The sequence below is a fragment of the Chironomus tepperi genome, unplaced genomic scaffold (genome assembly GCF_022539635.2).
Source record: "Chironomus tepperi strain 1889 unplaced genomic scaffold, CSIRO-AGI_Ctep_v1 contig_467, whole genome shotgun sequence".
NCBI classification, from domain to species: Eukaryota; Metazoa; Arthropoda; class Insecta; order Diptera; family Chironomidae; genus Chironomus; species Chironomus tepperi.
The window spans coordinates 500405-518402 of record NW_027226589.1 but is presented as its reverse complement, the minus strand read 5'-3'; the positions used below and the strand labels follow the sequence as shown (position 1 = coordinate 518402).

The window sequence follows — 17998 nt, the reverse complement described above, 5'->3', positions numbered from 1 at the left end:
TTCCGAAACTTAAAATCTTCATTCACACAGTTCGTCAGAAGACTTTGTTTCCCTTAAAATTGGGGTTTTTTTTAATCAACTAATTGCTTACGTATAGAATGAAATAAATAAAAAGACAATAATAAAAAACGGTTTCATTTAAACCCTATTTTTGATTATTTTTTTTATTGTTTTTAAAAGTTTGTAAGTGGTCTCGCGATACCAAAAATATTAATTCATCACATATTATTATCAATAATTTTCTCAACATTTACTGTTTTAATTAATATGATACGTACTTATCAAATATAAATATTTACAATTGTCATTAAAATTCACAGCTACTTAATTTTTCAAACGTCACAGAATTGTCAATTTTTTTTTTCAAACAACAAACGATAACGTTTTAATTAACTTTACAGATAAATATAAAAGCTAAAAATAAAATTAAGCACAACTCACAAAACAACTTTATTAATATTAATTTACTTTTGCTAAAATTATAATTGTATTGATAATAATAATTCAACATTTAACACTGTATTATTCATCTCAGTTGTCGTTTTGTCTTAGAAATTTTTTTAATTTCCAAATATTTTCTCTACATTTAGGTTTTATTTCCACAAAAAACCACCGTAAATTTTTTTCCAACCAAAGTGTGACATGGCTCAGAGTTGGTAAAAGCAAATATAACTAATTTTATTGAAAGCTGCTTTGCGGTATATAAAGGATCTTAATCATAATTTGAAGAAAAAAATCATCACCTAAAAAAGATTTGAAGATACATTTACCTTACTGTCAAACTGATTCTCTCAGTTGTTGTGCACTAGATAAGGATGTAAGCAATTAAATTCCGTGGGAATTTTTTTTAATTCCATGGAAAATTCGGAAATTTTTCTATCCATATGTGAGCTTTTACTATACCACAAGTTCTCAAAATGTTGAATTAATAAAAATGAGCGGAAACTTTGTGCTCGATAAAAATAAATGAGAATGAGCATTGACAAAAAATACACGTAAGCCTTTATGAAATATTAAAGTATATTTAACCAATTCAGCTCTCAGTCTCTCTGTATATTTCACTGAATGCACAACAAAAATTATTTAATTTGAAAAAAATTTCAATTATTGTGAAGAAGTTGTTATCAAAAAGATTAAATAAGTCAGGAAACTGTGAACAAGTGTCAAAAATTATGCACGTGCATTGAGATTCCTAAAAAAAAAATAACTTCATTTATAAATGTTTTTTAAAACATGAATAACTGAATGAAGGTAAAGAAATAAAATGTGAATATGGTCAGACCTAATCATTTAATAATAATAAAAAAAATTACGTCACAAGTATCTCAGACTGAAGTTATGTTTCTTTTTATGATTGAGTTTATATTTATTAATTTATTAACTTTTGAAAACTGAATTGTGTTTTAGTCAATGTTTTAAAGTTGAAAAGTTTTGGAATTCCTCATTTCAATAGTTAATCGTTAATTTTTTTTTGAAAATCACAATTAAAAAAGTAAAATGTGAAAATGGAAAATTAGAAAAAAGTTTGAGTAAAAATCTAAATCAGAAAACTTATTTTTAAAAAAAGTATAAGTCCAATGATGCTAAACAGGTCCTAGTACTAAGTTGTTCAATACGGAAATAAAAAGAAAACAACCGAAGTCGTTGTTCCTCTAATTCGACAAAAAACTTGTCAAAACGAACAAAAAATTCAAAAAATCAAATTGAAAATGAACAATTTTATCTTCAAATTTCATTAAAAATTCATGAAATTTTTTACAAATGTGCTAATTCGATAATATCCATTTTTACATACCTCAAAACATGAATCATGTAATGAAAAATTGTAATATGTATGTATAATACAAGACACGAGTTGATTATGAATTGGATTCAGAATGCGTGATTGTATCATGTGTTGGACAAGTAAATAAGATACACAATTCTGAATATTCATTGATTTTTTTTACGTGGCTATAAAAAGGTGATAATCAAAATACCCGAGATAATTTCGTGCTATTTTTATAACGAAAAAACTTAAGAAAAATTTACAAGTTGTAAAAAATGTCAAAAAAATTGTTTTAAAATTTCAATTTAGTGAAATTCCAACCAAAAACCAAAAAATGTAGTGAAAAAAAAATCTCAACCTTATCATGCGACTGCAGCGCATTATTGTTGATCAGTGCAAGTTTTTGGGGCAATTCATTTGTATGTTTTGTAACGAGATTGGAGGGAAACCCAAATGAACGCCATTCACTGAAATTGCACCATAATAATTCCCAACATCTACATCATCGAACTCTGAACATGTCACTTCATTAGCATTTTTTGTCTCAAATAGAAAGATTAAGAAAAAAGTACTTTTTAGAAAATTTTCCAAATTTACTCAGTGTAATCTAGTTTTTTAATCAGTTTCGACCAAACGTTTAAACTCTTAAACGAAAAAAGTTCTTTTTTATTTCTAAAAAAAACAGTATCTTATCCATCAAAGTTTAATAAAAAAAAATTGTATAGAGCTCCAAGACAATTTGACTAGCCAATTCATACAAAATCGATGTTGATTTCAAGCATGGATACCGGCACACAATATAATTGTGCGCTTGCACTGCTCTTAATTAACAAATATTTGATAACATAATATTTTGTGACTTTTCAAAATTATATTTTCAAGGAATTAAAATACAAAATTTGACGAAAAAGGCGTGAAATTTTGAGAATTCTTATCAGTTATGGTATTTATAGAATAATGGTTTTGAAAATAATTTTTGGGTCAAGACACAAGTTCTTGTTTTCTAGTTATGAAGTTTATTTTTATTATCGGAATAATAAATCTGAAAAATTAAATTACGTAGATTTTCTTGGTCCAAATTTAAATTAATTATGTTACGTATACTGGAATAAACTACTGGAAAAAGTAAATTTAAAAAATATCATTTGCTATTAAGTGCATTTAATCACTCATACCAACAATAAATTTAGAACTATTGGAGTAACCAGTATTGAACAGTAAAATTATCATCATGACTATTATACACAAATATATTCACAGATTCATATTATTTCTCTTTCTCTTGTCCAATATTCGATTCGACTTTTCAAGGCTAATCTTAACTTGTTACTCTTTTTGTGTCTTACACATCAATAAATATAAAGAAGCAATGTGCTGCAAATTGTAGAATATTTGTTAATGATCAAAACAAAAATCAAATCATATTTAAAAAATTTAATTTTAATAAAAATATATTTGATCTATTTCATAAATTTTGTTTAATATTATGAATTTTTATAGTTTTTTAAAAGAAAATTATAGTAAAATTTAAGTAAATAATTTTGGAAAAAATATTCCAACTACCGTTTTTTTATGAATTACAAGTAAGTATTAAACATTATTTGATACAGCAATCAATAAAAATTATTATTTTGTTTTAATTTTTAGTAAAAAAGCTATGAGCACGCAAACCCTTCTATTCTCCTTCCTCAAGCTATGCTCGTGACACAATACTGTAGCACGACTGGATCTCAAGTGAACGACACACAACAACAAAGGGCTGGATTTTTTCTGACCATCTGGTGTTTCCTAATTTAAAGAATTAGGTTTAGAAGAATCTAATTGTTGTTAAATTTTGAAAATTTTGAAATGGAAAATGTATAATTTTTTTAGAAAAATCGAAAATTTGATTTTTATTCATATTTAGATTTATGCTTTCTCGCAAAAGGGATCGGGATCGCGATTTCCCGGGATTTTTCGGGATCGAGATCCCAAAAATCGGGATCGGGATTGTTTTCCAATTGTTAGGTCATTTTTAGATTTTAACAGCTTATATATGTTAATAATGTCTATTTAATCGATTTTCGTTATTAAAAATTTCAAAAAACTTCGCTACAATGATAAATTACAGGTATTTTTCGAGATCCCGTGATTTTTAGGGGATTCCCGAAAATTTCAGTCCCGATAACGATCCCGAAAATTTATCGGGATAAAAATAATTGAAAAACGGAAAAAATACATCTCACTCCTGAGCTTGAACCCGGAACCTTCAAAAGGAAAATTTTAAAAATTTATGTTACATTTTGAGGTTTTGTGCGGTTTTTAATAAACCGCTTCAAGAAACCCTTCTATGCATTACTTTCTTTTCCAACAGAAGAAATACATTTCCTAAGCATGCTATCAATAAATTTAAACTTTTAGCAACCGTTATAAAATCCTTTAATTTTTGTAAACTTATTGGAAAATCAAATTGATTTTCGTTATTTCGTGTTTTTATCGCCAATTGATGATGGCTGGGACAAAAATGTACTGAAGGTAATTTTAAATCATCTCGCGGTAAAATGCAAATAAATTTTTTAAAATTCAATGCTTAAAAACGTCAAATTCAACAAAAAATTCAAACGGAATATTTCGGAATATTCCGTCGGGTCCATGCACCTACGCCATTTTGAGCTTTCAAATCAAGCAATAAGTCAGTAACTCGATAATCCGGAATTCATGTTTCAAATTCGAGCTATCTAACCTGGTTGTTGGAATCTTGCCGTCTCACCCAGCTATACAGCCAATCAAAGTGAAATTATAAACTTTTTTTTTAAAAATACCCTTAAAATTTTAAAGATCATGTCTTGTTATTCAAATGAAAATGCAATGAATTACATACATAATGCGGATCGTCGTTTACAGAAACTCATTAGTGAGCTATATATTCGGCTTAAATAATTTAAATAATCAAGCCCCGATGATGTAAATTTAAATATAAAAAGTTAAACTATAAAACAATAAAATGAAAAATCTTTAAAGCAATAAAAACATGTTATGTTATAACCAATCACAAGGTATAGACTGTGATAGTGTAGAATAAAATTAAAAGAAAGTCTAAGCATTATAGATTATCCCTCTGTCCTTCGTTCTGTCATTCCGCTCTAAGGTCCGCCCTTTTTACATAAACATCAAATTGTTTTTACCATAGTTGTGAAACTTTTTGAGATTTGCTCCTATAAACAAGCTTGATAAATAAATCCCAATAGAAGTCCGACTATTCGTTAGATTAAAATCTTCCCACCATGCTTGGTGGGGGATTATTCTAGTATTAATAAAAAAAGTCTTAATTTTTCATTCCGCATTAAGTCATGCCCCATTATCATAAGAATTTTTTAAACGGTGGAGTGACATAATAGAAATATAAGATTCACTAAATGTTCCCATTGATCATTCCCATATAAGCCCGAATGATCTATTTGGAATTGTAAATTAAGAGAACTATGTTCTTCCCAAAATACTTTTCGGGGTGCTACACTGGTTGTTTATAATTAATGATGAAATTTATTTACATTTGTTATGAAGTAATAAGAAGTGTTTTTGCAATATATTTCACCATATTTTGCAATTTGAATCATCTGAAATACATTAAATGATCACTCATGTTTGACAAAAATAATTGATTTTATTACTGCACTCAGACTTTTTCATTATGCGCTTTTATTCAGGTCACTGTTTAGTACTTAACATAATTTTCTTCGAGTTATTTGGTCGAATTTTAACTCAATTTTCAAACCTCTTTTCCTAAGGAAATTTCGAAAATATTTTAAATCTTTGAAGTGTTACAATTTTAAGTCAATATTATATTATGATGCGAAAATTTTAAGTAGTTTTGGTTAAAAAAATTATGAGGTTCATTTTTTCAATTGAAATATTTAAAAAAAAACCCTCGTTAAATTCATGATTGCCTTATCAAATTTCCAATTAATTTAAATTGACAAGCTGATTCATTAAAAAAAAAGTTCAAGATGAAAAGTCAAGACAATCTCGAATTTACTTCTCATTTCAATAATATTTTGTTATTCAATTTAATCTAAATCTTGTATCCTTTCCAATATTAATTTGAAGTAATGAACAAAAGTTTACACGTTTAAAAAAGTAGTTGAGGAAAAACTTTTATTCTTGTCAATGTTATCCTTGTACCATGAATATTTAATGACATACTCATTAATAAACTTCAAATCAATATTAATGTCTTAATTTTCATACGTTATGAAACGTTTAAGAACAGTGTTGTTTAAACTTTTTTGACTATTGCACACTTTAGTTTATGCTATTAAAATTTCAATTATTTATTAGTTTTTACATACAATTAACAATTCATCACAGGATATCAATCACTGCACTAAATTTTAAAAATTTCTAAATTTAATACACTCAATCTTGTGAATTTGTCAAATTGAAGAACAAGAATCTTGAAAGAATAAGAAGATAAAAATAATGCCAAATAAATAAAGAAAACATTTTGTAAATCAAAAATTATATCCACTTGTTGAATGAATAGATAAAAGTGAAAATCTGTCTTTGTTTGTCATTATTCAAAACACTGTCAAGACACAATTCAGGTATCAAAATTAACTAATTCTCTGAAAAAAAAATATTTTATTGATATTCTCAATCAAACTGAATATAAAATGGATTAACCTTGAACGACAGTTCTTATATTCACATAATTTTTAGACACACAAAAAAATTTATCTCAAAATTTTCTTCTATTTATTCTCATTTCAGTTGATACTGATGAAAGACTTAAAACTGGAGTAATGAAGAGAGCGTCAAGAGAGTGCGTCAATTGTATAAAAGAGAGAAAATATTGAAGATCGGAAAAAATAACAATTTAGTACAATTTTAGCTGTCAAACAGGAAAGAAGCAAAGAAAAAAAGAAAAATACTTTGTAGATTTATTTATAAATATTGGATGATCAGGAGACATGTGAAAGACACAGAAAATACGCAAATGTATATAATTTGAAGCTAAATGTAAGAAATTATCATTGTATAGATTTTCAAAATTTGGATTCTAAACTGAAAAAAAGCTAAAAGCAAGATCAAAATTAACCAAAGTAATTACCACAACGTTCCTACAGTTTACAGAACATATTAGTCATCGTCCGCAAATAAATTTATACAAACAACAAAAATTGTCAAAATTCAGTCATTTTGGAAATGAATTCGCTTAGTTTTATTAAAAAATCAACAGGAAAAAAATCGTCGACTTTATGAATTTTGGCAAACGGAGATAATTTAACAAAATTTCATCTAAGGAGCAATTAATTGATAACAGTAATCAGGAATATAAGACAAGACCTTTAATACAAAATATGCTAGAAAAGTTCGAACAAATTTATAATTTCTTAAGAATAAAGCTGATTCATAGAAATTATTAATGAAAATTCTGGAATAAAGCGATTTAAAACATCTATATTTTCGACGCAATAAGCAATAATAGCTTATCTTTTAAGATAGCAAAAATAACGATTTAAGATTGCTAGTTACAAAAATAAGTACAAATTTTAGTCGAGTTCAAAAACTCGCGCATGTAGGAGCATGAAAAAAAATCTTTTGATTTTAAAAGGACACGTCATACATTTTGAATAGTTCAATCAGAATTGAAAACATTTGAAATTTTTGTGCAAATCTTCGTTTATGAATTCGATGAGCAAAACAAATGGATTGAATTTAATATCAATTGAATGCTGAGACTACATGGTTCCAAAATAGAAGGAAATTTTAAGGACATTGTAAATCAAAGAATAATAAGGATCCAGATATTGAAATTTTAAGCATGAATTAAGAAAATTTTATGGACTTATCTTTTGGACTTAAAAACAAAAAGTAAATTTCAAATTTATTGATTTAAGACTAAAACTGTTGCCAAATTAAACAGAACAACCATATAAAAAATTTAATCTTGAATAGATTTTAACATCAAGTGCTTTCGTTACCTTAAGTTCAGAATAATGTTTTCCAATGCTGAACAATACTGTTAAGACTATGTTGCAAAAGAAATCAAAGGAAATTAAATATTCGAACATAAATTTAAATTTGGATAGTTATTGATAAAACTATTATTGCATCAACTTTTCTAAAACAGATAACTGCACATCGGCCTTGAAAGAGCATCGGCATTTTTGTAGAGATTAAAAAGAATAAAAAAAGATTTATCATCAAAAACGTACAAATATGATAAAAATTTCAGAAATGTGTCTCATTTCAAAAAATATTTGAAAAAACTCATCAATTGCATTTAAAAAAATCCTGCCTAAATGACATTCAAAATATCAAATTCAATTGCATTTCAACTCATCAAACACTAATAATGACAAATTTCAACAATCAAGCTGTGAAGAACACTTATTAAAAATATTAATACTCAAATTAAGTCCAAATATTTTTTACTGATTTTACGTCATTTAAACATTATAAATATGGATAGAGATACACGATCTCAAAGTAGCTGCGATTCTAATAAATCACCGACAGTGTGTCATAAACGACAAATTAGTAATGGAAACAATTCACCAGGAAAAGTCCAAATTAATAGCGTAACCAATGGTCGCAAAAGGCGACGCGTCAGTTGTGACAGTCAAAATGACCATGACGATGATATTTTAAAGCTAGATCCAATTGAAAATTGTAAAAATCCTTACACAAACGTTGGTGTCAATAATCATTTTAACAGTCAAAATCAGAACAATTATAATCAAAATAATTTCAACAATAATCATAAAAATAATAATTTTAATAATAAAAATAATAATTTCAATAATAAAAATAGTTTTGGAAATAAAAATAATTTCCATAAAAAAAATTTTCATAATAATAATAATAATTATAATAATATTGATAATAATAGCAATAATAATAATAACTATAAAAACAACAACAACCGTAACAACTTTAATAATAATCAAAATAGGAATAATAATAATTGGTATGACAAGAACCAAAGGTACAATAATGGAAATACCAATAACAATAATAATCGACCATTTATTCCTTTTCAACAGCGTCTAAATGACCTACAAGAGCGACTAGACGAAAAAGAACTACGACTTAAAGAGTCAAAAATTGATGTAATGAACAGAGAAAGTGATATAACAGAACTAAAGATTAAACACGAAAGAGAATTATTAGAGATTGAGGATAATCATTGTCGACAAATTAAGGAGATGCAACTTAAAGAGATTGATTTGATACAATTTCATAAAGATGAAACAACAAAGCTTAAACTTGCTTTAGAAAATAAAAGAGATATAATAGCAAAATTAAGAAAGGAGCTACAAGAAGCGCACAATGATATTACTGTGACGAGAGTGATATTAGAGGCGACAAATAACAGAAATGTGGAATTGACTGTTAGAATAGCCGAATTAACTGACGCCAAGAAGAAAAATATGAGCAACAAAAAGATGGAGAACGGTGTGAATGTTGGGATTCAAGTTGAAAATTTTGAGTTTGATTTTGAAGAAAAAAAATATCAAATGTCACCACCTCAATCAACTGATGTCCATTCAACGACAAAACCTGATCAACTGGTAGATACAAATGGTTTATACTCGAAAAGATTTGACACTCATCGTGATGGATTTATAAGGAATGATAGCTCAGATTCTGGAGTGTCTATGGCAAGATCAGATAGCTGTCAAAGTCAAACATCTATAGAAAACGGTCAGAGATACGAGAATGATCCTTCAGATTCAACGAAATTAAATTTCTTATCTTCACACAAAGATAAACATAATAAACTCCTAAAACTCATCTACAAAAAATCAACTAAAAATCCTGTCAATCAGAATTTAACGATTAATATTGACGGAACAAAGTCGGATGACTATGTGGTGGTTGATTACATAGAGTCACCCGATGAAATGCCTGGAAAGAGTTTGATGGAAATTCAGAAAGATTTTATACGATTAGAGGAAAATTTGAAGGTATCACGTGATTATTTTGTTGATAAAATGAAAGATTCATGTGATCATGTAGACAACCTTATTGCTGATGTATTGGAAAATCATGTAGAGTATGAATCATCAAACAGAATTACTTTGCTGAATCATACGAAAATTTCTAAAGAATCTACAAATTTTGGAGATAATGTTATCTCTTGCAATAGTTTAAAAGAAGGTTTTCAAAGCAATATAGCTGAATCATGTAAAAATTTGATAAAATTTGGAGATATTTCAGAAAAGTCTAAAGAAATGATCAATAAATCAAGAAATAGTTTAATTAGCTCATCGGAAAGTTTAATTGATTTAAATTTTAAAAACGAAAATTCCACCGACAAGGGTACATTTAAGGAAGTCATAAAATCAACGGATATATTGAATGATTTTAAAGAAATATTATCCAAGTCACAAGAATTTCTTATGAAATCTCAAGAGGATGTTCTACCATTTTCTACGATATCTACAGAACAACAATTAAATAATCAACAAAATCATGAAGTTACAAGTGATAATAGTCAAAGTTCAACGGGATTTGAAGTCACTTCAAAAAAATTTGACGAATCATCCAAGGATTTATTGAAAAAATTTAGCAGCACCCAAAATGTGAACGAGTCAGGCTTAAGTAAAGGTAATATAATATCAATATCTAATGATATTTTTAAATCCCCATCAAAAACCTATGAATTGTCACCAAGAGTTCACAATATTCCACCAAACTCACGAGACAATCGTCGATCGTCATCAGAATTATCAAAAGATTTGTCTGTTTCAACTGATAATATTAGTATTTCATCAGAACTTCAAGATTTTCTCAATTTATCAGAATCAGAACCTATCGATGAACTTCAAAACACGGTACCAATTTCTGAAGCAGACTTTCATGAATTTGCTCGCAAATTTAATGAAAAATTCAAACAAAATAAAATTCAGAAAGCATCTCGAAAATTGCTTCATATTCCGATTATTCCATGCTACACAAGTGGCATAAATGAATCATTAGCAGACGGCAATGAATCTTTAAATAATTTTTCGAATGAAAACATTTTTCTGAATAATCAAAATGACAAAAGTATTAGTCAAAATGAACAACACAATAATTCAACTGATGTACATAAAACCACAATTGAATCCGACATTAAAATTGATAAAAATATTCAACATGTTCAAAACGGTACAGACGTTGATAAAGTGATTATTCCAACTAATGATATTAAAGTAGAAAATGATTCAGATATATCAGAGAATGAGACAGACATTGATGATTATCAAAGCTCAGTTGTGCGTAATATAATAAAACATGAATCAAACAATGTAAACTCCGACAAAATGAACTTAATCAGTAGTCAGTATACAACTAGCGCCGATGACAATGTTCAAAATCATGATAAAAATTTAACTGATAAAATATTGACTGATAAAAATGTCATTGATAAGGAATTATGTGTAAATGAACATGTTGCGTCAGAAAATATAAATTGTATTTGCAAAGTTGATAAGAGCAATGAATTGGCAAAGCAGAGTTTGAATCATGGTCATTATGATGATGAGCTGAAGATATATATTGAAAATGAATCAAATATGACTGCTACGAAATGTGAGGAATGTTGTAATAAATTTCAAAAATCAGCAAATTCTGAATTGATGGATTTGGAGGAAACGATTAAAATTCTTGAAGGAACTCCTGAAATTTTGACAAAAAGAAAAGAATTCACCAAGAAAATTTCAAATTTTATTCACGATCCCCCAAAATCTCATCAAAATATGACAAATTACAAAGAGAATCCAGTGAATATTAGTGAAAATATATCAAAACCAATAATAAATCACACTAATCCAATTCCATATTCTCCGAATTACGCATCCTCAATCCAAAATTTACCAAAAAACATTCATATTTCAAACAATTTGAGCACATCAAATGTACAACCAATTACAATAAACCAACCTTATATCTCTAAAAGTCCTAATAAGTTTCATAAAGTCGATGATGGCTGTTCATCATATATTCATTCATTTCGAGACTTCTTGACGGAACGTAGCATTGACATCAGCTCACAAGAACAGAATGTTGATAATTATAAAGCTTCCAATATGTCTGAAAATATAATAGATTTAAAAGAAATGGAAAAAAATAAACGAGAACAATATCAAAAGGAATTTCAAAATAAGCAGCACAGGATAAAGAGGAGGGGGTCAATATCAGTCGATAATTATCAAGTTAAAAGACAGAAAATAGAGACAAGAAGCTCAAATAGAAATATACAAAACACGGAAAAATCAAAAATTGAAGAAAAATTACAATATATAGAAAAAAAAGATATAAATGAATCCGAAGATCCAGAGTTGGAAATCGGGAAAGACAGTTTAGTCAAATCTACTGACAATGTATTTGAAATTGTACAGCAACAAAAAATCGATCAAAATAAGTTAAAAAATTGTCAATCTAGCTTAGAAACTTGTCAATCAAAGACAATTCAGACTGCTCACTTAGAAAGTCATCAAGCTTTATTGAATTCAAGCACGTCCGATTTAAACATATCAAATTATGATAACCAAACAAACTTAACTTACAATCAATTGAAATCATGTAATTTTCAAGCTAAAATTTTGGAAAATCATGAAATCTCGTACAATACTGAAAGTTGTGGTGAGTCTTTAATACATATTGAAAGACCTAACTCATCGAATGGACCTACTAATACTTCATATCAAAGTACTGACAAAACATCACTGGAGCTACAAAATCCAACAAATAATTTAAAAAATACTCAAAATACGTCATTAGAGGCCGGCATCAATGTGGGTTTATCAAAAAATGCGATTGATTTAAACAAAATTAGCATGAAAAATGTAGGCTTTCAAATCATTCAAAACGATTCATGTTTGACTGACTTAACGGTTGACCACAAATCAGATGATATTAGGGTAAGTGAGCCTAAACAATTATCAAATGATTTTGTCAGGAGATCATCAGTTAGTTCGGTCAAATCTAGAGACGGTTACACTCCAGAATATCAAGAATCACTTGCTGATTCAATTGCAAATAAACGAGTAAGTCCATCAAAAAAATCAAGCCCGTCTAAAAACAGCAAATCACCATCTAAAATTGATCACAAAAAGTCTCGAAATCTACCAAGTGAGGATGAGATGGGAGTTTGTAGTCAAATAGTGGCAACTACTCTGAAAAAATCACAACAACAACGTGAATTGTCAAGAAATTCTGAAGAAAGAATGTTACCGAATGGAATAAATCAAGGATATTCAAGAAATGAACAGTTTTATGGCTATAGAAATGAGAGAGTTGATAGTGGATTTAATAAAAGTGAAAGAGTCGATAGATATGAAAGACATCATATCAATAATAACTTAAATTTGCATGACAATAGATTCAATTCTGGAGATGAAATAAATCGTCCACATTCTGTCCATGACTCCATAACTGTGAATACAATTTCAAATATCTCATCTAAAGACAGCAAATTGTTTGATAGATCAATCAGTCTCATATCACAAGATTGTCTGTCAAAAAGTCCAAAATATATACGATCAAATTCATATCATGAACTACAATATAAGCAAAATCCAAAAACTCCTCTAACTATTCCATTTAAACCTATTAATCAGCCGTCTTTCATCAATGATAATCCAAGTATTCAGCATATCAAGAACAAGAACTTAATGTCATCACCATCACCATCACCACCTTCACTTATAATTGATGAACAAAATTTCAAGCGAGCACAAAATAAAAATGACATTTCTCAACTTGTTATCGCCGAATTGACGGTCTTTTATGAATTAAAAAAATTCGAGTCTGATAATCCGAAGGAGTTATTCAAAAGTATGGCAAGGGCGATAACTTATCATTTTCATGATAAAAATCCTGATATAATTCCTAATAAGAATGTAATTAAAAATTATATTATGGAAGTTTTTTACAATTATGGAACGATTAGGTCTGAAAAAGATTTTTTACTATCTGAGGATTATGAACATGAGTTTTAACGATGTATGATAACATGCTTAATTCAAAATATCATAATTGTGAAAATTCAACTTTTTTGTAAAATTTAAAAAAAGTTTTGCAAGAAATTTTTAAGCCAATTGGAGGAAATTATTTAAAATTAAAGATAAACGACAAAAAACGTCAATTTATGTTCCGTGAATATAAGTGCACAGCAACGAATTCATTAAGACAAATTCAGCTTCAATTTAATTATTTTTATGTATGACATTTGTGAATCACTCATAGATTTAAAATAATGATTTCTTTAGCAAAATAAGAGAAACGCATAAACTTGCATTTAATTAAAAAAATTAGCACATTATTTTATTTGTTTATTTTTTATACTTGTTGGACTGTTTACTTATTACAGAATAATGAACTTTTTTAAAAAAATTAACAAGGAACCGTTCAGAATTTCTATTGTTTAAATCGAATTCACTTCTTGACCGTAATAAGTGAATGTCCTCAATAAAATTAATAATTTAAAAATAATTGAGACGCGAAATCCCAGAAACTTGACATCTTAATGATCTCAAGTTTGAAGCCTTATTTCTAAAGCTAAAAAAGTTCAAAAAGTTTTAATAATAATATTAATAATTATTTTTCTACACAATTCAATGAATTAATTTATAAAAGAAAAAACCAATTTTTTATTGTGCAATGTATTTAAACTGCGTTTAATATATATTTCGGTTCAGTTATGAACCATCTTCAGAAACAAAATTACAAGAAAATAATTTATAAGCACACTGCGATATAAATATTTGGGTAGTTTTTGAAAAGAAAAATTTACGCAGTTTAAATACATTGCACAATAAAAAATTGGTTTTTTCTTTTATAAATTAATTTTAATAATAAGCTAAAATTAATAATTTATGTGCGATTAAAACAAAATACTGTGAATATTTTTTTTTAAATTGTAAAAGGTAGACAGAGTAAATCAAATAAAAGCGTGTAAAAATAAATGCATTGTATTCAATGTTGCATAAGTTAGAGGCTTTTGATATTTTTGTAAAATAAAAGATTGTTGTTTTCAATAATTTTTGTTTTTATGCTCGCTTTGGAAAACATTAAATAAATGTTTAATACATATTCACTAAATTGGCATTAATGTAACGTTAAACTAATTCAAAATAATTATTATAAATTTTAAAGGATCTTAAAACGTTGCAATATAATTCTTCCGTTTAATTAAAATGATTTTAAAATTTAATTAAAATGATAAGCACGCCAATGTCCTCAAAATTAAAAACCACAATTCACGAGTCGAAAAGTCATGAATTAATAGCAACGAACAATAGAAATAAAAAAATTATTAAATATTTTCTGCACGAAATTAATAAGTAAAAGTTTATGAATAGAAATTTGACCATGCAAAAGTCACGACATCCCAATTATTGTAAAAAAAGACATTGTAATTTTTAGTTTAAAATTGAACATTTTAATTAATTTAAAAAATAAAATAGATGTTTTATGAGAAAGTTTAGAACTGATTGTCTATTATTAGAATCCAATTCGATTAATGACTTATAGAAGGCAAACATTAGTCAATTATTAAATCAGTTCCATGCCCATCAAACCATTAATAATTGAGAATTGTTTTTCACACAAAATTTCTAATGAAAACTTGAATAAAACACCACCATAGTTAAATCATTTTAATTTAACGGTTACTCGGGCTTCTTAAAGAATATTCATTTACTTGCCCATCAATTACTAATTAGTTACTAATTACTTGTCAATTAATTAGCCTTTTAAACTTTACTTCGTTATTGGATTTCCAAATTTTTTTGGCGGCACACAGTTTCTCCACTACTGAACTAGATAATGCATAATGTAATAATATGTTAATTTCTGATTGCAGTTGTGAAGCATATACATAGTTTCGAAAGTCAAGTTCTCTTAGCATGCACATTTTGGCAATTTAAATGACTGGTCTAATCATGTATAATACTAGCTATGTCCACTCGGGTTCTAAAAGGACTCAAAAAGTGGTATAATAGAAATAAATAAACAAAGAACGACAAATAAAGTAAATTATATTATTGAGAGCTTATTCTGCTAGATGACAAGTTTTAAAACTACTGAGTTTCAGAAACACCAGAAATAATATAAAACAAAAGTTACAAAACTATAAAAAAGAATGGCTTTAAATTCCACGATATTATCATAAAAATTTTCCCCGATGACCTTAAAAAACACAATTGGAAAAAAATCCTGATTTCCTGTCAAATTGTCGTGCTAAAATTTATATATAAAGCCATGCTGTTCCTTGCTTTCTACCCATCAGTTTAAATCAGAATTTTTTAGTGAAAACATCATTTCAAAAAATATGAAGTTTAAATTATTTTTATTGCTTGTTATTGCATGTGGTAATAAACTTTACATTTTTGTATCACAAAATTAATTTTAGTGTGTTTATTATAGAAATAAGAAGCCTTTCACTTGTTACGTAACCATCTTAGGGTAAGGGGGTTTGAGATTTTGTAATGTGTGAAACAGTGAAAAAAGTTTTCCATAAAAATTTTTGTTATGGAAAGGACGTGTCAAAAGGTGATTTAATCGCGTTACGTAATAAATGAATGGTCTCTAATGGGAGTACACAGAGAAGTCATACAATACTTGTGTAATCTCCTAGAAATTTAGATTTGTTTTCAACAATGACACTCTCGATATGTATATCGAGTTTGATACAAACTATTTTAAAAACAAAATTAAACTATTTTCCTTCATTTTATGCATGGAAAATTAAGTATTTGAAATAATATATGTATAATAATTTGCCAAAGCATTTAGCAGATTTAGTATAGTTTGTTCTTAGTTTTTATTTTTTAAGATAGAATCTGAATTTTAATTTTCAAAGAGCCAATATCTAATTTCTAATGAAATTAATTTTTTTAGCGATATTCAACTCCGTCAATGCTGGTAGCGAGTCACATGAAGCATACTGTTTCAGGATCTGTGCACCATGTAGTGATATCGTTGATCCTACGTGTGATTGCAGTATACTCCCAGAATTCCCAGAAGCAAAATGCTTAGTACCATCATTCCCAGAACCAGAATCAGAATCACTACCAGAATCGGTACCAGAATCTCGTTAATGATCGAAATGTTTACTAAAGTGAATGTCAATGTTTTTTTGAATTAAAATGTTAATAAACAAAATATTATTTATATGTTGATGTGAGTCATTTATAAGAGTTAAGAATTATCTTGGCCATGAATCACATTTATCAACGATTTATTTCTTGCATTACTACCCAGCTGGCGGTCATTAAATAAGTGAACAATTTTTGGAATACTGATGTTTAGGACAAATGTGTCCTCCATTTACCAAAATCTCATGGAATGTCAAAATTTAATCTTATCAACACTGAAAATGATGTGTTTAAATTATGTTTTGGAGTTTTGTTAAATCCGGGAGCATTGTCAAATGGTCATATAAACACATTTATTCATAATTATAGATTTTGGTTTACAGCATATAAAAAATTCAAATCCAGAACTTGTTAAAAACTTTGCTTTAAGATTTCTTAAATTTTCTAGATGTTTTAAAAATTTTATGATTTCTTCCAAATCGCAACATTTAATCCAATCAGTTACTGTAAAATCTTCAATATTTGGACAGTTGATGAATATTTGTTCGCAATCACCAATATCAATTGAATCAACTGTTAAATTTTTTAACATTGAAAGCTTTATGCATTTAAATTTAATATATTTAAGGTTTTTAACATCCAAATTTTTTAAATTTTCAAAAGTTCCTTCAACTTCATCTATTTCTGAGCACTTTATGGAATCAACATTTGGAAATCTTTTATAAATTAAATTCAGATTCACATTTTTACTTTCAAAATATCTTAATTTAGTTAACATCCAATTATGCTGTTCCTCTGTATAAGCATATGATCCATCTTGTGGAAATAAACTTAATTTGTTCAAATTTTTACATTTTGAAAAAATAACTTCAAAAATTTCATAGTCAATAATTCCGAAAAGATTCAATTCTACCAAATATTCACTTTGACTTTCAAGAAATTTCACAAAATTTGAATTGAAGTTCCTATTGTTTATTGAGTACTCTAATGTCTTCAGTTTAAATTTGATCTCTTGGGTAATATCTCGAGTTGGAAATGATTTTGATACATATAAAATTGAATATTTTAAAGACAATTTCTTTAGATTTACTTGTTTACATAAAAAATTTGTTAAATTCTCAACAGTTGGTGCTTTATGATGAAAACATTTCAAAATTTC

At 27.3% G+C, this 17998-nt stretch overlaps 1 protein-coding gene across 2 annotated transcripts; it reads left to right on the top strand.

Annotated features, from left to right (window-relative positions):
• Positions 1 to 1056: 1056 nt before the first annotated feature.
• Positions 1057 to 16917, top strand: LOC139099280 (putative uncharacterized protein DDB_G0282133). 2 transcript variants are annotated; one of them, XR_011545296.1, is made up of 3 exons: positions 1057 to 1251; positions 6518 to 6766; positions 16643 to 16917. XR_011545296.1 is itself a non-coding variant. In XM_070651700.1 (3 exons), exon 3 carries the CDS (start codon positions 8215 to 8217, stop codon positions 13738 to 13740), a length of 5526 nt encoding a protein of 1841 aa, XP_070507801.1. In that variant the 5' UTR covers positions 1057 to 1251; positions 6518 to 6766; positions 6874 to 8214; the 3' UTR covers positions 13741 to 14063. The 2 variants fall into 2 exon arrangements, 1 of the variants encoding a protein (XP_070507801.1); XM_070651700.1 differs by lacking the exon at positions 16643 to 16917 and adding an exon at positions 6874 to 14063.
• Positions 16918 to 17998: the final 1081 nt, after the last annotated feature.

Coding starts and splice junctions, on each gene's coding strand:
- LOC139099280 (XM_070651700.1), top strand. CDS start 8,215: ATGGATAGAGATACACGATCTCAAAGTAGCTGCGATTCTAATAAATCA.